At 36.4% G+C, this 24,646-nt stretch overlaps 1 protein-coding gene across 3 annotated transcripts in view; it reads right to left on the bottom strand.

Moving 5' to 3' along the window:
* LOC125648493 (uncharacterized) overlaps positions 1–23,593 on the bottom strand; it is a 30,230-nt gene extending 6,637 nt beyond the window's left edge. Inside the window, exons 1-8 of one of the 3 annotated variants that reach the window (XM_056155815.1) lie at positions 23,373–23,544; positions 19,459–19,579; positions 17,891–18,235; positions 15,254–15,610; positions 12,114–12,725; positions 10,837–10,930; positions 10,223–10,356; positions 6,359–6,470 (exon numbers count right to left, since the gene is read on the bottom strand). In XM_056155815.1, coding sequence (XP_056011790.1) covers positions 6,359–6,470; positions 10,223–10,356; positions 10,837–10,930; positions 12,114–12,725; positions 15,254–15,610; positions 17,891–17,918 — 1,337 coding nt within the window. In that variant the 5' untranslated portion in view covers positions 17,919–18,235; positions 19,459–19,579; positions 23,373–23,544. Of the gene's footprint in view, positions 1–6,358; positions 6,471–10,222; positions 10,357–10,836; positions 10,931–12,113; positions 12,726–15,253; positions 15,611–17,890; positions 18,236–19,458; positions 19,580–23,372 lie in introns of all 3 variants that reach the window. The other 2 variants (XM_048875622.2, XM_048875631.2) reach the window with 2 other exon arrangements.
* Positions 23,594–24,646: the final 1,053 nt, after the last annotated feature.

Here is a 24,646-nt window from a genome sequence, read left to right as displayed (position 1 = left end):
GTCACATAGACAACTCAAAAACATACCTACACACGTCACATAGACAACTCAAAAACATACCTACACACGTCACATAGACAACTCAAAAATATACCTACACCTCACATAGACAACTCAAAACATACCTATACATGTCACATAGACAACTCAAAAACATACCTACACATGTCACATAGACAACTCAAAAACATACCTACACACGTCACATAGACAACTCAAAAACATACCTACACATGTCACATAGACAACTCAAAAACATACCTATACACGTCACATAGACAACTCAAAACATACCTACACACGTCAAATAGACAACTCAAAACATACCTATACACTAGAGTTGGGTACCGCAGAAAATAAAGGTACCGCGGTGTACCGTGGTATTTGCAAAATACCGCAGTACATACCACGGTATACCGCAGATTTAATCTTTTAATTGTATGATTCAGTTTTAGTGGATTTTAGTTGTGATTTATTGTATATAATGAGCTGTTATTAGTTTATTGATTGTAAATTGCATTTAATTTATTCAAATATAAATGATAAGGAAAATATCTTATTTAAATCTTAAACCAGTTAACAGAACAAAAGTTTAATCCAAACATAAAAGTATACCGTACATACAATATAGCAGTGTTTCTGTATCATGACTAGAATCGACTGTGACTAGACTACTGACTGGAACGACTATTAAAATAATTAATAGGGGGAAACCTGTGGATTTTATTTGACACGATCTCAAAGTCTAGAAGTTCTTAGAGTCGCGAATGACGAGAACTTCTACATGTAGAATACGCCTGTCCACTTCTCTAAAGAGAATAACGAGAACATGTGCTCACGAACGTGTTCTTGTTCTTCGACCACAATTCCTACATTCTTGCACCTCAAACCCATTAACTCGGCGTTCAGAATCGGCAGGAATTTGTACTCGCGCGACGAACGGACGAACGGTGGTTTCGAACGCACAAGTCTGCATCTGCCATTTTATTTTATTTTTTACTTGGGGTTTGCCTAAGAGGCGGAAATGGTATTCGACCAGCATAAACCAAACAACATAAAAACAATTTTTATAATCTACCTTATATATTAAAATAATAACTTAATGAAATGTTTTCTATTATTTTTTTCTTTAATTTTGATTTGTTTTCATATCATTAATAATCAAATCATCGCAATTTATACTTCGTATGTTTTACCGATTGTGTACAGTTATTAGACTTACCTTTCATTGCATCACAACGAGGGAACGATGTAAATAAAGTGAGTCACTGCGTACACAAATTTCTTTAATTATTTTTTCTTGTTTCAATTTTCTATTTTTGTTAAGAGTTATCAGACTTGAATATACCGGTATTTCGCCTCGTGTACCGCGGTACATACCGGTACCAGAAAAATACCGGTACACCGGTATACCGGTAATACCGCGCACCTCTACTATACACGTCACATAGACAACTCAAAAACATACCTACACATGTCACATAGACAACTCAAAACATACCTATACACGTCACATAGACAACTCAAAAACATACCTATACATGTCACATAGACAACTCAAAACATACCTACACACGTCAAATAGACAACTCAAAAACATACCTATACACGTCACATAGACAACTCAAAAACATACCTATACACGTCACATAGACAACTCAAAACATACCTACATACGGGACATAGACAACTCACCACCAAGAAAACAGAATTTATTGATGCAATAAAAGGCCTAAAACGGGTATAGCAGAAAACACCAAGTTTCGGGAAAATTAATTCAAGTGGGCGTTAAGTTTTCAACCATTAGAATGGTATGTTTAAAAATAGCTGGGGAAAACATAACACTCCATTAAACTAGAATTAAGATCTGATTAAAATGGCTATTTATCAGCAAGCAATGAGAAGTAATAGCAAATATGTTGACAATAAGTTTTTGAAAAATCAAAGAATATGAGATTTACAAGAGGAAAAGTAACCTGAGATTTAATCTTGATTCCGGGACATTATAGAATAATTCCTACCTATAATTATAGTCGTAACTTATGAAACACCAAGAAGAGAAGGGGGACTTCTTAAAATAACTACAAATAATGCGTATTAATAGGACAATTATAAACGCACAGAAAAAATGAAAAAAGCGAAGTAAGCGACAGAATATGGAAATGCTAGCAATAGTATCAAGAGATTAAATAAGAAAACAGCACGAAAAACACGATTAGATGGTACAAAAAAGGGTGTAACATCCGTCCTGCATACAGTACACACGGACATAAACAGGAAGAGAAATTAACAAGTGATGAAACGAACAAAAAGCACCAACACCAGAAATTCATACCGGTAGTCCATAGCATCACAACATTCCTGTCACTGTGAAGCAGTTTTCTGGAGGATTCAAAGCGTAGGGAAAATAGAAAATCTTAAAACAAAAAGACAAACAACAGAGAAAGGTAGAATAAGCTGGATGGAAGTCCCGTGGGAGAGATGAAGTGCTCTGAAGGACAGGTGTTGAGGATTTATGAACAAAGTGGAGTTGTCTTTTCTTTTTGAGAACTTATCACAAAAAATCGAGAGATGGGTCAGTTAACATTCGCCATGAAAAGCTTGTGTCATCTGAACAAACAGTATACCATATAAAATGTACATGTAATTCATGAGTCCTTACCTTTCTATATCGATTCATGTTTATTGCTTTAAAATGAAATCTTGACATCAAGGTCTTTACCAAAAATACACCACATCTCTCTTAATGTAGATGATCCCTTAAGGATTCAGATCACATTATCATTTGCTAGCCGTCGTCTTACGTAAGAGTGATAATGGCATTTTGGGCATTTTATCAATATAGCTAATCGGTGTATCGTCTGACCCGACACATAATTAGTGAGAAATTGCTGTATGCATTGTTACAATGAGACACCTTTACTGGAGTGAAGGATATCTAAACACCAGCGGAAACGAGAGCCAATGATATCTAACTCAGCATCGTATCGTAAGCACATTAATTTATCATATTGGCTACATGTATCAAGGATGACTTCTGTTGAGTCTTAGATCGATGTGAACTAGTTCCCCGTGAAGATTATGTTTCTTCTGCTAACATAAATGTCTGTTGTTGTTATTAAACAAAGATTGATGAGGTTCACATGTTCAGTAGGAAGCAATCTTCAAGAATGTAGTCACAGCATTTATTTCCAGTCACAAATGCATATATATAAAACGTGACACGATTTCAATTTAAAATATTTCCAATATATTTGCCTTTGATATATTTACAAATTGTATTGATAGACATTTTCAAAAATTTAATTTATTGCTCATATTTACATTCTACTTTCATTTCTGTCGGAGTTCCCAGCTGTGAAAATAGACGTACTACATTTATCTACATTCATTTGCGCATTAATTACAACTATGTACAGCGCGTTTATAAAGATGTACTTACATTTACTTTTTAATCCTGTGATAAATTGCATTAGAGAGTTTTATAAATGCAAAGACCGAATCACTTTTCATGACTTGGTTAATATTGATACAAAGTTGTTATTATGTGGGATGTCAATTTGTCTCTGCAAACTAATATGCATATTTTTTCAGTTGTTCATAAATTTATAGAAGAACCTTGTAGATTCGTTTAATCATTGTATATTTTACATGTTAATTATTACCTTGCATGACATTTTGTACTATTTCAGGAGAGGGACTTGTAAGTTGTTAGAACTTGTTCCCAATCCTTTTGATTTCATCAATAAAATATGTTCAAAACAAAAACAAAACAAAACGAATCACTATAAATCTGTTAGGCGTATGAATACTGTCGATCATGTCGTCTGCGTCTAGCCCCACAGGAACCGGCGATTTTGTAATAATGATAGTTAGAGGTCTATACCATACCACCTCCTAATAAAATTATCGTTACCCCTTATTAGTGGGTGGTATAGTATAGACCCCCTCCTATTATTATTACAGACAAAATTACCCGTTTCTGTACTCGGTCGCACGTGTGCAGAATAAAAACAAAGCTGTTACCCATTCCCGTCTCAGACAACATCTCATTCGACGCCTAGAGAAGTTGATCTTGCCTCTGACGTGGTTAATATCTCCAAACAAATACAAGAAATTAATCCAAGTGTAAGATTTTTCAACAATTCTTCTTTCAGTAATTGTACTTTCAATTTGCCAAAGTGACAACATGGCCGCTTGGCATCTATAGTGACTATACCTACGCTGTTTACAATTAGATATATTTGAAAAGATATGAACTGTTTAAACCCAGTTCAAATTTCACAACTTTGCCAATAAGTTGATGTTTATAATATCTTATTGAAAATCATATCAAGAATTACTCTATTAAAGATTTTCAGCACTGCGCACTCTTTTCTTTTACATTATGACATCACAATTTGCTGTTCCGTTAATCGCTACTTAACCAAAGAACTAGGTGAGAAATTTAAGATATAAATGACAAATGAACACATTAAAAAGGTTTTAAGAATGTAAATATAAGCAATGAATTATCTTTTGAAAGATGTAGTCTCATAACTGCAACAGTGTGTGCAAACATTTTCATAACGCGCGATATTCAATTTGTTTGCACACACCGTTGCAGTTAAAAACTGGGCGCCACCAGATAACTGAAAAATTGTTGAGTGTGGCGAAAACCATCAATCATTGTATGAGACTACATCTTTCAAAAAATAATGATTCATTGCTTAAATAACTATCATTATATAAATTGTGCATGTAGTTGAGGGTAACATTGAAATTTTTCATCCCAAGAAACCATTGTCAACAGAGTCGTAAAATTTCACTCCGAGATATCATTGTCAACCGAGTTACAATCGAGGAACTTGGGGCGAAAATTCGCAGTGTTATCCTCAACATCGTCGGAAACCTACGGTCGGTCGCTCTACGATTACCTACCGTGGGTCACAAGGCCGATATTTTCGCATAACTCATTAAAATGCGTTATCTTACGTGACCTATCGAGGATCAACAGGAATCGCCGTAAATATTCCCGGTACTCAAAGTGTCCGTTGTAATGGCGGCGTCCATGAAAGTGTGTGTATTTTGTTGTGCCACTATCAAAGATATACAGATTTGGCACCAAAAATGGCTGATTATCTTAACTAACACTTCACTTTTACATGCCCCCCCCCCCCTGGAAATCCTGGATCCGCCTCTGGTATGTTTATTATCATCACTGCTTCGTGGCACGTGAATAAAATCAGTCATGCATGATACAATTTAAAAAGTAGATGCAAATTTGAATTAAGATATGGTCTTACAATCCCGTTACCTCCCCTGTCTTTATAGACACAAATACACCCTCCGCTTCAACAATGCAGATAAAGCATCTTACTGAAAGTTTTGTAACTTGTCCAACTTAAACGTAGTCAAAATCTTGGCTTCGAAAGCATGTTTTAGGAGTTTTTGCATTGGTTGAATTTCGCAATAAGGAATGGTAAAGTGACCAATCGCATATAGAAGCCGAGACACACCTTCCATCGAAAATACTGGCCTTGAGACCCACGGTAGATAATCGTAGGTAATCGTAGAGCGACCGACCGTGGGTATCCTCAACAACATGCACTATTTGTTTTATTGCCCAACCCGTACATGTTATTTTGTATTTTTTATGGGATTTAAACAAGAAAATTTCAACATGGTGAAATCAATTCAAAATTAACAAGTTTAAAGCATAACGTTTCTGCGATAGTTAAACGGTATATATAAGTACTAGTATACATGTACCTGCCAGGCTGTCAATTATCGTTTGTTTCTTTTAAACCTTTAATTAATCGATTTCATTCAAACTGTCGCTGTACATAACGCACTGCTGACCGCATATTCTAAAATCTACGGCGAACCGTACGCATATCAATTAGACGCATGTGATAATTTTTATAGCATCACCCGTTGTCAAGTAATGTTTCACGTTGCTAGATACTATCACCCTGGAATGCTAAGCTTTTATTCCCACGTTTCTCGGTCAATCAGATTCGAGTATTTTACATAAAAGTATGACAATACAATTAGTAAAGATGCCAAAAGCAAAAACATTGGAAATGTAAATATTCCCCATTCAGATAGCTTTTATCTTCTCAAATCGCGTAGCTGAGAGCATCAACTCATATGAAAGATGTGATATCGCCAATTCAGATTAGTGATATCATCTGAAGTAATCTGTTTGAGTATATAACATCATCACTGCGAACTATATTCAGTAGGAATTCATAACATCTCAAATATAGTATACTCCAGGATCCAGTTGCACAAAGGTTTAATTGACAGTTAACGTCAGTTAAAGTTAACTAACCTTCGTGTAACTGGGTCTTCACTACTGAGTCCTATTACTTACTTGCATTTCTCGGTCATATCAGCATTATCAAAGGGGTAAAGTAACTGATCACAGAGCGATAGATCCCGTCTGAAATGTTTCATGTTGTAGCATTCCGCCATATACTGAATCTCTGAAGAAAAAATAATACATATCCTTGTACAGGCACAGTTAAGTCTATATACTTGTACAGACACAGTTACGTTTATGTCCTGTACATGTACAGTTAAGTCTATGACATTGTACAGGTACAGTTAAGTCTATGTCCTGTACAGACACAATTAAGTATATGACCTTGTCCAGGCACAGTTAAGTCTATGTCCTATACAGACACAGTTAAGTCTATGACCTTGTGCAGGCACAGTTAAGTCTATGTCCTTGTACAGGTACAGTTAAGTCTATGTCTTTGTACAGACACAGTTAAGTCTATGTCCTTGTACAGACACAGTTAAGTCTATATCCTTGTACAGACACAGTTAAGTCTATGTCCTTGTACATACACAGTTAAGTGTATGTCCTGTACAGACTCAGTTAAGTCTATATCCTTGTACAGACACAGTTAAGTCTATGTCCTTGTACAGACACAGTTAAGTCTATGTCCTTATACGGACACAGTTAAGTCTATGTCCTTGTACAGACACAGTTAAGTCTATGTCCTTGTACAGACACAGTTAAGTCTATATCCTTGTACAGACACAGCTAAGTCTATGTCCTTGTACAGACACAGTTAAGTCTATATACTTGTACAGACACAGTTAAGTCTATGTCCTTGTACAGGTACAGTTAAGTCTATGTCCTTGTACAGACACAGTTAAGTCTATGTCCTTGTACAGGTACAGTTAAGTCTATGTCCTTATACGGACACAGTTAAGTCTATGTCCTTGTACAGACACAGTTAAGTCTATATCCTTGTACAGACACAGTTAAGTCTTTGTCCTTGTACAGACACAGTTGAGTCTATATCCTTGTACAGACACAGTTAAGTATATGTCCTTGTAGAAACACAGTTAAGTCTATGTCCTTGTACAGGTACAGTTAAGTGTATGTCCTGTACAGACAATGTTAAGTCTATGTCCTGTACATACGCAGTTAAGTCTATGTCATTGTACAGACACAGTTAAGTCTATGTCCTTGTACAGACACAGTTAAGTCTATGTCCTGTATAGAAACAGTTAAGTCTATGTCCTGTACAGACACAGTTAAGTATATGTCCTTGTTCAGGTACAGTTAAGTCTATGTCCTTGTACAGACACATTTAAGCTTATGTCTTTGTATAGACACAGTTAAGTCTATGTCCATGTACAGACACAGTTAAGTCTATGTCCTTGTACAGACACAGTTAAGTCTATATACTTGTACAGACACAGTTAAGTCTATGTCCTTGTACAGACAATATTAAGTCTATGTCCTGTACATACGCAGTTAAGTCTATGTCATTGTACAGACACAGTTAAGTCTATGTCCTTGTACAGACACAGTTAAGTCTATGTCCTTGTACAGACACAGTTAAGTGTATGTCCTGTACAGACTCAGTTAAGTCTATATCCTTGTACAGACACAGCTAAGTCTATGTCCTTGTACAGACACAGTTAAGTCTATATACTTGTACAGACACAGTTAAGTCTATGTCCTTGTACAGACACAGTTAAGTCTATGTCCTTGTACAGACACAGTTAAGTCTATATCCTTGTACAGACACAGCTAAGTCTATGTCCTTGTACAGACACAGTTAAGTCTATATACTTGTACAGACACAGTTAAGTCTATGTCCTTGTACAGGTACAGTTAAGTCTATGTCCTTGTACAGACACAGTTAAGTGTATGTCCTTGTACAGGTACAGTTAAGTCTATGTCCTTGTACAGACACAGTTAAGTCTATGTCCTTGTACAGACACAGTTAAGTCTATATCCTTGTACAGACACAGTTAAGTCTATGTCCTGTACAGACACAGTTAAGTCTATGTCCTTGTTCAGGTACAGTTAAGTCTATGTCCTTGTACAGACACAGTTAAGTCTATGTCCTTGTACAGACACAGTTAAGTCTATATCCTTGTACAGACACAGTTAAGTCTATGTCCTGTACAGACACAGTTAAGTCTATGACCTTGTACAGGCACAGTTAAAAGTCTATGTCCTTGTAGAGGTACAGTTCAGTCTATGTCCTTGTACAGACACAGTTAAGTCTATGTCATGTACAGACACAGTTAAGTCTATGACCTTGTACAGGCACAGTTAAGTCTATGACCTTGTACAGGCACAGTTAAGTATATGTCCTTGTACAAGGTACAGTTCAGTCTATGTCCTGTACAGACACAGTTAAGTCTATGTCCTTGTACAGGTGCAGTTAAGTCTATATCCTGTACAGACAATGTTAAGTCTATGTCCTGTACAGACAAAGTTAAGTCTATGTCATTGTACAGACACAGTTAAGTCTATGTCCTTGTACAGGTACAGTTAAGTCTATGTCCTGTACAGGTACAGTTAAGTCTATGTCTTTGTACAGATACAGTTAAGTCTATGTCCTTGTACAGACACAGTTAAGTTTATATCCTTGTAGAGACACAGTTAAGTATATGTCCTTGTACAGGTGCAGTTAAGTCTATGCCCTGTACAGACAAAGTTAAGTCTATGTCCTGTACAGACAAAGTTAAGTCTATGTCCTTGTACAGGTACAGTTAAGTATATGTCCTGTACAGACAAAGTTAAGTCTATGTCCTTGTACAGGTACAGTTAAGTCTATGTCCTTGTACAGACACAGTTAAGTCTATGTCCTGTACAGACAAAGTTAAGTCTATGTCCTGTACAGACACAGTTAAGTCTAGGTCCTTGTACAGACACAGTTAAGTCTATATACTTGTACAGACACAGTTAAGTCTATATCCTTGTACAGGCACAATTAAGTCTATGTCCTTGTACAAGGTACAGTTCAGTCTATGTCCTGTACAGACACAGTTAAGTCTATATCCTTGTACGGACACAGTTGAGTCTATATCCTTGTACAGACACAGTTAAGTCGATGTCCTTGTTCAGGTACAGTTAAGTCTATGTCCTTGTTTTGAGGTACAGTTAAGTCTATATCCTTGTACATACACAGTTAAGTCTATAACCTTTACAGACACAGTTAAGTCTATGACCTTGTACAGGCACAGTTAAGTCTATGACCTGTACAGACACAGTTAAGTCTATGACCTTGTACAGGTACAGTTAAGTATATGTCCTTATATAGGTACAGTTAAGTCTATATCCTTGTACAGACACAGTTAAGTCTATGACCTAACATTAAATCTATGAACTTACAGATAGTGTAACAAATAGAAATGACGCGTATGGCAGGCTTCGGAAAGGAATAATAGAAGCTTTGTGTAATTTGTTGTTGTATGTTCTCGAGTTTTTCCACTCATATATAAACTGTGTGGGTTTCAGAGTCCCTTGCTTTATTTCATTCACATGTATATAATTACTCATCAACAATAGACAAAAGATTGTATGAAGATTCCCATAATAAACTAGTTATAACGGAACACATTGTAACAATCCGAGGGATTGCGTTTACCGCTCGATTGAACCTGTACTTATAACCACGTAATACGTATCAGATGCTACAAGATTGCAGATAATGGTTTTGGTACCGTCAACTGTAGTGACTACTTCCAAAATTTGATGTGTGTATGTGTGTGTTAGGTGTTTCATGTGGCTGTGAGAAAAACAGAGGTATTGATTGCCAGCATCTAATACTTCGTTATCAGTGGTTATGATCTGATGTACAGAATATGGCATTTGCTTTTTGGTAAAATGTTGGTTAACAAAAAATGTAATTCTGAACCTTTCACATTTGGTTGCATTTCTAACTTGTTTACCTAATCACTTACTATAAGTGAAATTTACCATTTCTACGTTCCTCACATATGACTTGACGTCCTGCTAAGTTTGCCCGTAGTTCTTTGTCAGCATCCATCTTATCAACAGAAGAGCACTCCGCTGAGTGGGACTCGAAGCAGGAAACCAAATCATTTATTTTTCTATAACGAATAAGAGAACATTATGTGGCTTTCACACAAACTCTGTGACATCGATGAGTTATTTTTATTGGGAAAAAAAGTTTCACTGCATACGAACTGTATCTTTTACACACGAATCAGTGATCTCCGTGTTCAGGAGAAGGCATTTCCCCCGGGTTTTTGTATTAAGCGACACAGAGAACTCTTATTATTAACATGCTCTTTACAATTTGTTTGCCTTCAAATCGTAAATGTATTTTGTAATACTAATATATTTATTTTCGGGTTGTATAATATTTCCTTTATTAATCTATAACTAAAAATTCAGAATATGCACACTCCAACTCATAGTCATATTCTAAACCAGAACAGAAATTGTATACTAGTATGAAACCTACATATATATATATATATATGAACATTGTCCATGTGTTTTAATTTAGACAGGGGTACCCTGTGCATCAAACGATTGCTACAGTTCTTTTCAGACGTTCTACTCACCGACAGTATTTATTTACTTTTGATGGGTTGATGAAGGACTTTAAGTTCAATGTGAATCCATGACCAACAGTCTCCCGACATTCTTTGTAGCAATCTGAAACAAAGTTTCAAATCTTTGTAGCTGCTATCAACAGCACCATGACCCAGAGTTTAAACTGTTTCAGAATTTCGATGTTTATTATTAAATGTAAGTTCACAGTTGATGAATCAGAATTTTGACAAACATATGATCGGTAAAGATAAAGATCGTGTGTTTATAGACTGTAGGCACCAATTACGCAATTCTAGGAATGTTGTTAACATTGACAAAACCTCATGCAGTGTGTGTTGCTTTAGACAAGAAACCCGTTGTCATTGGAAAGTTTGAGGAACATCAAAGACAAAAAATTTCCCACCGATTAATAAAGAAAAACCATCTACATGTACTATTCTCTTCCTCTTGAATACTGTTATACATTTACCCAAATAAACAACACATAAGCTATCTAAGTATTTTTTTTTCCAAAGCGAGCAAATAAACAGTTAGATGTGCATTGCAATCAAGAATTGTAAAACAGAAATGATGAGCAATAATTATCTCTGGCTATATTCAAGGGTACATCTGTTGAGTTTTTGTTGTTGGGGAAAGGCGTGTAAAGCGTGCCTACTCATGAATTCATTTCATCATAACCACTATTGCCTAATTACAACCTGTCACGGTGGCGCTGGAATCAGAGCCGCGGCACGTAACTATGTCATCAGCAAACGTGCCACGTCTTCTCGTATCAAGAATTATAACAACATGCGTTCCTCTCTGTCTCTCACTCTCGCACATTAACATCTGCTAATTCGATCCTTGAATGCCAAGATATGAAATGAAGGAGATTTCTATACGGCCATCTCACAGAAATTTTAGTTAACTGAGCGACATTTGTACAGTTGCTGTGAATGCACTAGTGTCTACAGCGATTGCTAAATATTCTTCGGTGTAAGGGCAATTTTTGTGGTTAATCAAGATTTTTGTGGGAACATTACTTCATGAAACTGATGCAAGGAAAGTTTTTTCGAATAGTTGTTGTCAGATAATCCACGAAAATGAAACTTTCTTCAGTAATTTATTATCTTAGAACTATTTACTATCAATATTGGATGACTTTTGTAGCATTCGTGAAAAATATCGTTCATACTTACAGATTGTCTTTTAAGATAGACAGAGTTTGAAAAAAGCAGCAGCAACGTAATACATGGCTGGACACAGAAACGCCACAATTACTAACCGTGAACAAGTAAATACTTACGTACTGCTTCTTGACTGATAGCTAAATCTGAAGTGGTAGTGGTAATTTGCTGTTTGATAGTGGTAATTTTTGGTTTGATAGTGGTGGTTTGAGGTTTGGTAGTGGTAATAAGAGGTTTAATAGTGGTAACGGTGGTAGGGGGCCTCAATGAAGCTCCCGTAGTGGTAGTCGGGATAGAGAGAGTAGAAGTGCTATTGGTTGGAGAAATGAATGTTGTAGTTGTTAAGGTAGTTGTACTTTGGGTGGTGGTGGTTGTCTCTGGTTTTGATGTGGTGGTTGTGATTATCCTGGGTTTTGATGTGGTGGTTGTGCTGGTAGTGGTGTGCGTTGTCCTGGGTTTCATTGTTGGGATTTGGGTTTTGAATTTCGAATCCGAGTTGGTTGTACCACTTAATGTTATCATATCTTCCTCGGAGGAAGTTGTAACTGTAGATGACATTGTAGCTGTGGTTGCTTCTTTTGCTTTGGTGGTGGTCTTCACTGCGACTGTTGGATGCATAGATGTTATATCAGGTTCGTTTGGGGCCGTCATATATGAATCATCCGGATTCAGCAACTTCCTCAACGCGTCTCCACAATACAGACTTATGGGAGTCTCTGATTCTTCCAGGGCTGAAAATAAAATACGTGTAGTCAAGGAACTTGAAGAATTATTCAAGGTAACCTAGCTGGTTACCAATAACATAGAACAAAACCGACAGCTATAATAATCAAAGTACAGAATGGACTCCTGGGAGTTGAACTTTTTAAAGACAAAGAAAAAATTATTTCTGTATATATCAAAGTAATTTCAATGTTTTCTTTTTTCTAAATTGGTCCCGTGGGAATCCGGGTTAGAATAGGTCCCCAGTACCCCTAGCTTGTCGTAAGAGGCGACTACATGGGGCGGTCCTTCGGATGAGACCACAAAAACCGAGGTCCCGTGTCACAGCAGGTGTGGCACAATAAAGATCCCTCCCTGCTCAATGACCATAAGCGCCGAGCATAGGCCTAAATTTTGCAGCCTCTCACCGGCATTGGTGACGTCTCCATATGAGTGAAATATTCTCGATAACCAAAAACAATATACAATCAAACAATTTTTTCTAAATTGATTTATTTTCACTAAATTTGTGCAGTTAATATTGGTTCCATGAATTTATATATTTATTTATTAACTATAAGCATAGATTCTGGTTCTATAAATTTTTACCATATGCAGGGACTCAGACATGTTATGGGGCATAATCTTAAACTTCAACCCCTCTAATCAGCAATGAACTTGTCCATATAGTGCCTAGCGTACGATGCTCGAAAAAAAAAAACCTCGAGTGAATACATCTTTTTCTTTCATTTTGCAAAACGAACATATTTGTTTATATAGTGCTCATAATGTGAAATAAGCTGTCTTTGTTTTAAATTTTAGCTTTTGAATATATCATTATATCTATTGTTTACAGAACTTTTTCTGGGACATACATCATTTCAAACAAACCGGTGGATGTGAAGAGGCCCACACCAAAGATTCATGCGCGCATGGCTTGGGGAAGTTGAACTTTAAGATATAAATGAGTAAAATAAGTAATGGTACTTTTATACCCCAGGGAATATCGGGTAATTCTAATATCAATAGAGAGTGTGGATGCAGAATATTCATTGACTTAATTAGGCGGGAGCCACATAGTGATCAGACTGTGCGTCCGTGCATTGACTTAATTAGGCGGGAGCCACATAGTGATCAGACTGTGCGTCCGTGCATTGACTTAATTAGGCGGGAGCCACATAGTGATCAGCCTGTGCGTCCGTGCATTGACTTAATTAGGCGGGAGCCACATAGTGATCAGACTGTGCGTCCGTGCATTGACTTAATTAGGCGGGAGCCACATAGTGATCAGCCTGTGCATCCGTGCATTGACTTAATTAGGCGGGAGTCACATAGTGATCAGCCTGTGCGTCCGTGCATTGACTTAATTAGGCGGGAGTCACATAGTGATCCGCCTGTGCATCCGTGCATTGACTTAATTAGGCGGGAGCCACATAGTGATCCGCCTGTGCGTCCGTGCATTGACTTAATTAGGCGGGAGCCACATAGTAATCCGCCTGTGCGTCCGAGCATTGACTTAATTAGGCGGGAGCTACATAGTGATCCGCCTGTGCGTCCGAGCATTGACGGTTTTCCGGACGTTTTTGGCTATCTCTACGGCTGTGGATTTGAAAATTCATACATGAGCTTATTATACCGATGGGTAACAGATCAGAATTGAGTTTGAGCGTTGTTGGTCTATTTCTAAAAGAGAAATGGACTCTGAACGTTGCAAATTTCAGGAATTTAATAGTTTTTCGGAGTGGTTTTTTTTTTTTTTTTTTTGGGCTATTCCTGCAGCCATTAATTTGAAAATTCATACATAAACTTGTATCACTTTGTTATAGATCAAGTTTGAGTTTGACCTTTATTTGTCCTTTTTAAAAAGAATTAATGACTTTGAACTGGACAAATTTCATATAAGACCATTACCCATACTATTTTTGGCTATCCCTACAGCTAATGAATTGTAAATATATACAGGAACTTATTTTTTTTTTTACAAATCAAGTTTGAGCTTCGTTGACTTATTTTAAAGTGTTATGGACCTTGAATTTAGCAAACAATGCCACAAACTCGGGCTCTTTTGGTATGCTTGCCATCACAATGATGTCTAGTCCTATACTGATAGCTATCATTCTATCAGGAACACGATAAAAAAGATACGCCCCCAAGAACAAAATATGAAACAAAAATTTAGTGGAAATGAATAAAAATAATTCACTTGGGTAACGAAGAAAGGGAGGTGAATGACAGAAAAATTGAAGTGTTACAAGATACATTAGAAAAAAATGTTTGTAGTTTGACGAAAATACGCGGAATTCCTTTACTGTCCATACTTCATCACCTTAGACTTGATACCGATGTTTATCATAAGGCACACCAACAGCTGGTTAGTGTACATTTCATATCAATAGTATATCAAACAATATTCATAAGTCTAGCGAAACAGTAGAAACTGTACGTTTCTTTTGATCAAAAATCATTTCTGAAGAAAAATATATGATTTAGAATTGCGTGAATTTCAATGGGTGAAATTTCAAAACAAGACTATATAAAAGTGAGCCATATCGCTTACTGTCCAATTCCAGCCACATATACGCGTCACCCTGGTCATTCTCATTGACCAGGCTGATGGTGGCGTTGTTTGCGGTTATCTGGGTCCACTGTCTGTACCCCACCAATCTATAGTTACATGGAAAGATGGCCTGATTGCCGTCTGCTTGTCGAACCATTAACGAAAATGAACACTGAGAGTCGATGAATGAGATCTCTATGGCTTTCACCGTGATTGTTGCTTGATTCGGGTTCTTCACAACCATACATGTACAGTCGCTAGAGCCTGACCTGGGAAGCGGGTATCCTTCATTGGAGAGGTATATTGGAGGTATGGCTTGTATCAAGTCGTCTGAGCAAATATCTGCTATTAAATTTTCTGCAAAAAGTATGACATATATCATCTTCATTATTGGTTTTTAATGAGCTTTTAAAATGTTACTTCAATTTGTAGAAACGTCAATATCGGTAATTTTACATTATATAGATAGCAATGTTGATGCCTTTGTATAGAATATGTAGAGTTATAAAGGAATATGAGAGCAATTAAAGATACATATAATATTAGTAAGTAAAACAAATTATATATATATATATATATAGAGAGAGAGAGAGAGAGAGAGAGAGAGAGAGAGAGAGAGAGAGAGAGAGAGAGAGAGAGAGAGAGAGAAGGTATCAATGGACTCTATAGGAATTCCAATTCAATTGCTATGAAATAAACCTATGCTTAGTTTGCTCTAAGAATATACAAGCAATAAAGTGCTTGACAAGAACACGTTGCATTTTTGCTGGATTATTGGTTTAAAGGATATTCTTGTTATGAACCAAGCTTCTCTGCTGTCAGAATGGTTTGGTGTTGAGATGTATATGCGTTAGATGATTTGTTTTGAGTTGTCTTCTTCAGATGAACGAATGGTGGTATGAACTATACCTTTTTACATAAATCTATTCACATCTTCCCAGTCTCCGTGAATGTCCTTTGTAAAACAACCCCAATATTCAATGCCAAAAACTGCTTCATTGCAAGTGATTGTTGCATGAGTCATTGGAAATTTATTGCTTCATTAAAGTGATCATGGCTTTAAGTTTAATGGAGAATGAGAATAATCGTGGTTTCCGAGAGAATTTTCTTCAGGGAAAAAATTAGACAGGTGATCAATCGGCAAATTGATTTACATCCTAAAATTTACACTGGATATACCCCAAAAATACATCCATACGGGCAATGTTTTCAAACTTATCATAGGCACATAGAGGGTACTCCAGTAGACTGCAAGCGAGACTGTGACAGCACGGTAACACAATGCCTGACCAAAAAGCGTTGACATTTAGAGCTACTTTCATAACACGGTTGAGAAAGTGGACAATTGGACATATGCAATTGATAAAACATTTTGATATGTCAATCGTACTGATTATTTTGAAAGGGGAATTAGCTGTGAAAGTGATGGCAACCTTTTTTCCCCTCAAAATATCTCAATGGCAGAGAAATGTATATTAAAATGACTAATAAAAACATTTATTTTGTGTAAAAACAAGAGAAACCTAATAAAACTACGTTAGATAAACGCTTTTAGTGTAAAGGAAGAATTATTGTCTTGCAAGACAATATCTATTTAATCACCAAAATTACATATGTATTCATGTGCCTGCTTTGATTGATTGCTTGTATCTTGCTTAACGTCTCGCTCGATAATTTTTCATTCATATGGAGACGTCACCAAGATCGGTGAAGGGCTTCAAATCTAGGCCTATGCTCGGCGCTTACGACCATTGAGCAGTGAGGGTTCTTTAGCGTGCCACACCTACTGTGACACGTGGCATCCGAGGACCCGTGACATTCACACTGATGCCGAGCGTTTGGCGATGGACGTCACTCCCTGTTTTAACGACTTAGGTGTGTCGCGGCCGGGATTCGAACCCCGAGCCTTCCGCATGCGGGGCGAACGCTCTAACTTCTCGGCCACCGCGTAAATACTGGTGTTATTGAAATATATAATATAAAGCTATTTTCATTATAATCAATTTTTCGTGACAAAATGACAGCTAATGCCCCTTTAAACTGAATGAACTGTTTATCGATTGCAAACTATGATTTCCAAAATGTAAGTCTACCTGCATGAACGATTTGCAACACGTCAAGAATGAATTTCTGCCTAGAAAATATCATTTCAAGATGGTGAAAAATGTATCGATCAAGGTCACAGAAGAGAAAATCTACAAACTTGATGTGTACAAGACATCCAGTAGATTTTATATCCGAGAAAATCTACAAACTTGATGTGTACAAGACATCCAGTAGATCTTATATCCGAGAAAATCTACAAACTTGATGTGTACAAAACATCCAGTAGATTTTATATCCGAGAAAATCTACAAACTTGATGTGTACAAGACATCCAGTAGATTTTATATCCGAGAAAATCTACAAACTTGATGTGTACAAGACATCCAGTAGATTTTATATCCGATTTCAATAACGTTTACACAAAGGTCAGTCTACTGTCGTTTTTAAAGGTAAGCTACTGAACGGGAATATTCAGAAATGTGTTACTAAGATGAGGTGCTTTGTAGAACCTAACTCTTTAACAAGGATACACATTATCAGAGGGGGAAACATTCAATGAGTCACGTGTATTTTAATTTCAGGAGTCCTTACCTGGAATGCAGTTATAGTATACTGTCATGTAGTCGGACTTAACAAGAGATGGATTAAGGCAGCGTTCTGTTTTCACTGCTCTAACGGGAAATAAGCACTCCCGGCGACCAGAACATAGTCTTTTCACAACAGTTTCTGTGTTGGAGTTATAAGAAATACAATCCCCGTATCCTCGTCGGCAGCAGGCCGGGTCGCTGCTTCCTTCCGCTTGACAGTCCGGGTTTCTACTCGGATCCCTTGCTCCGAAGAATATCCGTTCGATTGCTATCTTTTGGTTTTCCAGGCATGTGATTTCTAAATTTACACTGTTGCAAGCACTGACAGATTTAATCTGACAATAGCATTCTGAAATAGAAATTTTATAAGTAAAATCACTCATGTGACAGAGTGGTAAAGTTTGTCAAACAATTGTGAAGGAGGGAAGATGGTGGGATGTTCTTCGAATACTTACAAAAGGGTGAAACTGTACAGCTGTTATGTACGAGTTGTTCCCCTTTTATAAGCATGTCATGATCAAGATCAAAATATTGGATGATTGATTGACTGTATATTGTTTAACGTCCCCCTCGAGAATTTTTCACTCATATGGAGACGTGACCAATGCCGGAGAAGGGTTCCAAAATTTCAGCCTATGATCGGCGCTTATCCCAATATGGCCATTGAGCAGGGAGGGGTCTTTATCGTGCCACACCTGTTGTGACACGGGGCCTCCGTTTTCCTGTTCTCATCCGAAGGAGCGCCCCATTTCGTCGCATCTTACGACAAGCAAGGGGTACTGAAGACCTGTTCTAACCCGGATCCCCACGGGATCAGGTGATTAATGAATAATTACCGTGATGCTATGGGTATTTCCAATTAAGAATTATATTTGGTGATATTTTTTAAAATAAATATGTCTATTCAGTAATCATTCATATCCACGAGCGTAAGCCTGTCGCGGTACTTCATTTATCATATGCGCGGAAGTACTAGTATATGGCAAGGGGGGGGGGGCTCTTATGAATGTTTGAAGGTAAGCTTGGACACAAGCATATACCATTATATAAATATATATATATATATATATATATATAGCACAGAAAATTTAATTTTATTATATTTGGATACCCACTTCTGCCCCTACCCGGGGTTGAATTCATGACCTGTGGAATTAAATTTCCTAGCAGCATGTGACCAGCTCGTTAGACCGCTTGACCATCTAGGCAAGTAAAAAAAAAATTACTTTCGATGACCAAGGGCGGATCTAGGAATTGCGGTTAGGGGGCGCAAATTTGTGAGGAGGGGGTCTGGGGGCCACCTTGAGGCTCCCAGTGGGTCCAAGGCAAAGCTCCTGGATTTTATAGGGCTTGAAATATGTCTCCTGTGTAGTCAAATTTACTCTTTTCTGTCAGTTTTGATAAAGTGAAATCAATAAAATGATGCAAATTTTAAGGGGTTTTGGAAAAAATGTAAGTTTTCCCAATAAAAGTAATTCAATAAATCAATAGATTTTTCCATTCATTTAGAGTAGAAGAGATTATTGCTTCTTTTATCATTTACATTTTTCTAAACAAGACACCACGATTTACCTTAAATTTGAAAAAGTTAGGGGGCACTGGCTGCGCCCACCCCCACCCCCTAAATCCGTCACTGATGACGATAGAATTCTCGCCACGCTGTCACACGCTACACGGTCTGCGATACAGTTATCTAAAGTAAATTTAAGATCATACAAGATACTCAGCTTTTATATTTTCAAACAACATTTCTAGACCGAGGTTATTTTCTTAAACAACGTCATTTTCATGACACAATATGAATACTTTTAAAAAGGAAGTGATTTCAAGAGACTTGTACAGCTGTTTCGAGATGCATTATAAACTTTCTGTACCTTAATGACTTCTGTCTATATAACGGTCATTACACTGGTACCATGTACCCACCGCGTTCAAAGATGAATTTAACAGAACAAGATGGAACCCAGAGTGATGGGATAATCAAGCGCAGATGGGGACCGATTATATTCGCTTTTATGTATTTGAGCGTTTTCTGATACCATAAACAATAGTTTCATTACGTCTGCCAAACACATAATGTCTGTGTGTGTTATTTACCCGCGGCAAAAAGCAATTAATCACGATATGAAGAAAACATCGGCTATGTACACAGTTTTTTGGTGGTTATAATAGAACAGCTTGGGTACATGTTAAAAATGGACTGAAATCTTCTCTGGAAATATTGAATTAAGATTATTCCATTCTCAAAAAAACACATACATAATTTGATAATATATTGTTCAAGATTATTGCATGGAATCTAATTTTGTTTTATACTTAAAAAATAACTTGTTAAAATATACTTGTATTGCGCGATGACACACGTGTACTATTGTATGCAATACATAAATCAATCAACATTTGCGAACGATAATATTCTTATATTCTTTTCTTTGTTTAATAGATAGATATAGAAAGTAACCAAATTAACACGGCATCTAACGAACGGAAATTGAAAGTTTGCCAATTCATTTAAAAGACCCTCCCTCCATTTTTCATCTAAGCCATGAGATGTTAAGTGGGTGTTGTATATAGTTAAGTAATTACAGTCTTATCTTCGACAACAGGCGATGTCAGTGCACAGTTAAACATCTACACTAATGAGCAAATTTTGTAACGGTAGCTTTTTTCCATAAAGATTTCATATTTTTAAGTTCGCTTCATACACTAACCGTGCAGTTTGAATATTGAATGCGAATTATGTAGCTGGCAAAGGAATTTGTTATCCGTTTAAAAGTAATGATTTCTTTTAAGGTTTGGGATAAAGGTTTACTTTTGTAGCCACCTGTACCTGATGACGCTTACTTATGACACAATTCTGGTGAATTATGAGGACATATTTCATTAGCTATTTATTTTTTTCATTTCCTACGCTTTCGGTAAAGGTGACTATTCTTTTTGAAAATCATCCTTCATGACCCCATGGATAGAATGGAACATAAAATTTTGTTTTTTATGGAAACGTTAATTTTAATATGCATCAAATGTATAAAAATACCAGGAAATATATATTCATTGAAAGTTGCATGGATAATCATGTCACCGAGATTGAGGATCAAAGAACATGGATAATCATGTCACCGAGATTGAGGATCAAAGAACATGGATAATCATGTCACCGAGATTGAGGATCAAAGAACATGGATAATCATGTCACCGAGATTGAGGATCAAAGAACATGGATAATCATGTCACCGAGATTGAGGATCAAAGAACGTGTTGGTCTTGGTCTCTCTATAACTCAAATTCATTATCAGGTGATATAGGTCCCAGACGAAGCTTCAGTTGAGCATTATCAGGTGATATAGGTCCCAGACGAAGCTTCCGTTGAGCATCCGCTTTGGGAACACGAAATCAAGTCGCGAGTTCCATATTTTATTTATTTATTTTTTGTTTTTTGGGGATTGGGGGTTGTTTTTTTTTAATGTACAGGCCTCGACAAGATAAAATAGCTCTCTCTCTCTCTCTCTCTCTCTCTCTCTCTCTCTCTCTCTCTCTCTCTCTCTCTCTCCCCCGACCAAACCTACTAAGTGAGGACGTCCTCGCAATGTGTAGAAGAGAATACACACATATACTATTCTAAAGGCAAAAAAAAGTACTATGTCGGGTATAGCTATAGGGATACTACCTACTATAAAAGTTTATCTAATACTCTCTTTCGAATTATGAAATAAAAAGGACTTTGAGAGAGAATATTAGTAAGGACATGTCCTCACACCACACACTAAGCTTATATTTGGTATCTACATCTTTCACATGCTGTAGGTCACATTTATGAGGACGTAATTGTGAGGACATTTTTTTTTGTCCTCATAATGCAATTCTGTCTTCACAACTTCTGTCCACTGGTTGAAATTTGTCCTCACTTTACACGTTTCACTGTCCCCCTCCTCCTCTCTCTCATTGTGTCTATCTCAATAGTATCATCTCGATATTTATAATTTGCCGAATTCCATTTTGGTCGAAAATGCTTTTTACATACTAAAATGTACAATGAGTACGTCATATAATGACATAAAGCCACGTGGTATTGATGAAAAAATTGCAAATGACAACTTATGTATTCATTGAAGTGAAATATCAATTCAAAAATGACAATTTTGGTATTGAATGTGTGATATTCTTTAAATTGAAACCTTTTTTTTCTGTTAATAAAATGGCAAGTGATGAAAAAGAAAAATATAATTTGCTCTATATGCATGTCTATCGACGCTATTTTCAAATAAATTCTGTACCGGTATTACATCACAAATAAATTCTGTACCAGTATTACATCACAAGCAAATTCTGTACCGGTATTACATCACAAGCAAAGTTTTGTTGAGGGAGGACTTCGTACGTTGTTCAGGAAAAGAGCATTTAAAATTGCATAATTTAAGATTTGTTCTATCTTCTACGCGACCCTTTCAGTATTTTCCCCTTTCAGTATTCCATATAATGTTCAAAAGATTTTGTGTTTGATGCAACGAATCAAAGATCGCAGACGGATTCCATTATATATTAGAATGCAGTGCTTTGTCAAATATTAGAAAAGACAGGGCCTAATATGATTAATTTTCATGAAATTATGTCAACCAGTAACAGTTTGTATGTTATCTTGAAAATCTACAAGTCCGTACTTTTGGAAATATTTTTCACTACATGTTTATTGTGTATTTGTATATACTCTGACCTTATTCGTACTCAAATGTATGTTTATTTAATTGAACTCGTGTACTATATATTTTAAGTTCACTGCACTCGCATGAAATCTCTCTCTCTCTCTCTCTCTCTCTCTCTCTCTTTGAGAAAGAGTCGCATTAACGTACTGTCAGCTTTCTGAAGAGATTGGATTGGGTGGGTCTCGGCAAATCACCGCATGAGGCGGCGGCGTATTGGTGAACATGCAGAAGCTACGATGCCCTGTTTGTTTTGGATGGCGTAACATTTTTTCAGATGTTGGATAATAAGAGAAATGCTGATGTCGCCCTTTCCCCTGTGCTTATTATTTCAGTCTGCTAATATCACGTTTTTATTCACTATTCATAATTACAATCATCATAGAAGAAAAAATAAAGGAATATTATTAACACAACATGCACGATTCGTAAAATAACAGATTTGTAAAAATCACATTTATATCCACACATGTTCAGTCTCCTAGTTGTACATTCTTAATTTAAACTTGCAGAGATTGAGAGGAAAAAACTCTGTCCGTGATTTTTTAGTACCACTATTTTTGCAATGTTACTGGAGATATTTTTATAATATTGTTTAATTGAGATAAGCTTGTTTTCTCCTAGCACATCTCGTATTTTCATATATTTAGGGTTTAACTTATCTGTTGTAAAAGTGAAACATATGCCAAAACATCCAAGATTTGCAACTGGAATCTCAGTGCCAGCTCTGACGTAATTGAGGTTAAAAAAAATAATAAAGCAAATCAAATTTATGGGGAGTTTACTTACCTTGAAAATTTAGAGAAAATAGTAAAGACTCCAACACAATGAATAAGTATATACAAGACATCTTCTAAAAGTGAAATATTCACCACAGGTAATGCACTTTGCCTAATTTTATGAGGGTGTTTTTCCGCATCGAGGGAATTTACAAAACTTGCGCTTGAACGCTGGGGATATGAGCAGTAGCGCTGCGCGTGGTAATAAAACAAGATGCTTTGCCTGAAACCAACGACACTTCACGTGCATTTTGAAGTGGTAATTGTATGTACATGAAGGAAACTCGCAAATTATACATGTTGCATGTTATGATTAACTTCAATTTGAATATTAGACAGAATGCTTACATTAGTTTTTTGGTTTAAAAAAAAAACTAATTTATCTATGTGAAAGATTTCGAAAATCAAACAAAAAATAAATAATCATGCATTTGCTACCATTTTAGTTCCGTTTTCAAAATATGCCATAATTTGGTTTAATTAGTAAGTAAGTTAGTAAGTAATATTTATTATAGTGACATGTGTAACATTTCAAGCTCATACATATGAATGGATTATGTGCATACATACAATTTGCACCCGGCCCATAGGACCTATAAGTCACTTTATATATTTCAAATATCTATACATACAATGGGATATATCTCAGTAAGGTTAATGAATGAATATAAATTGATATGGAGTTTAAAATGTTGAATTTTTGGATCCATTCAGATTTGTTCTGTCAGTTTCCGAGGATAAGCGTAAATAAATCTTATTATCAGTATATGCATCTTACCGGGTAACCCGTGGCTATTCTGTTGTAATTAGTACGTTATTAAATCTCAATGGGGGAAAAAATTAAGCATGAACAAATCAATAAAAAATAAAACTGTAAACACTTTCTTTAATTTTTGAAGAGTTTTATATATATATATATATATATATATATATAATACTCTGATAAAAGAGACTTTACAGAGAGAGAGAGAGAGAGAGAGAGAGATGAGAGAGAGATCAGATTCTCTAAACCAGCAGCCAGCTGCCGGGCTGAATGCAACGGCCGGATTAAAGGGATGGCCGGTTTACCGAGAATTTAGTGATGGTTTATATCAAGTTTCATAAGGTATTTTCCCCCCTCTCTGTCATGATTTTAGTATAAAAAAAAAACGACAACAACAAAAAAAGCCAAATAATTATCTTCATATAAAAACAATTCTGATGAAAAAGTTTTTTAAATGTTGATTTAATTGAAATGTCAATCCTGTAACCATCCCCAAGCTACAGTCCACCAAAGTAAATGCG

The sequence above is a fragment of the Ostrea edulis genome, chromosome 1 (assembly GCF_947568905.1).
Source record: "Ostrea edulis chromosome 1, xbOstEdul1.1, whole genome shotgun sequence".
In the NCBI taxonomy this organism is placed as follows: Eukaryota; Metazoa; Mollusca; class Bivalvia; order Ostreida; family Ostreidae; genus Ostrea; species Ostrea edulis.
Note: the sequence above shows the minus strand (reverse complement) of the source record. Positions and strands in the feature narration are given on the sequence as shown.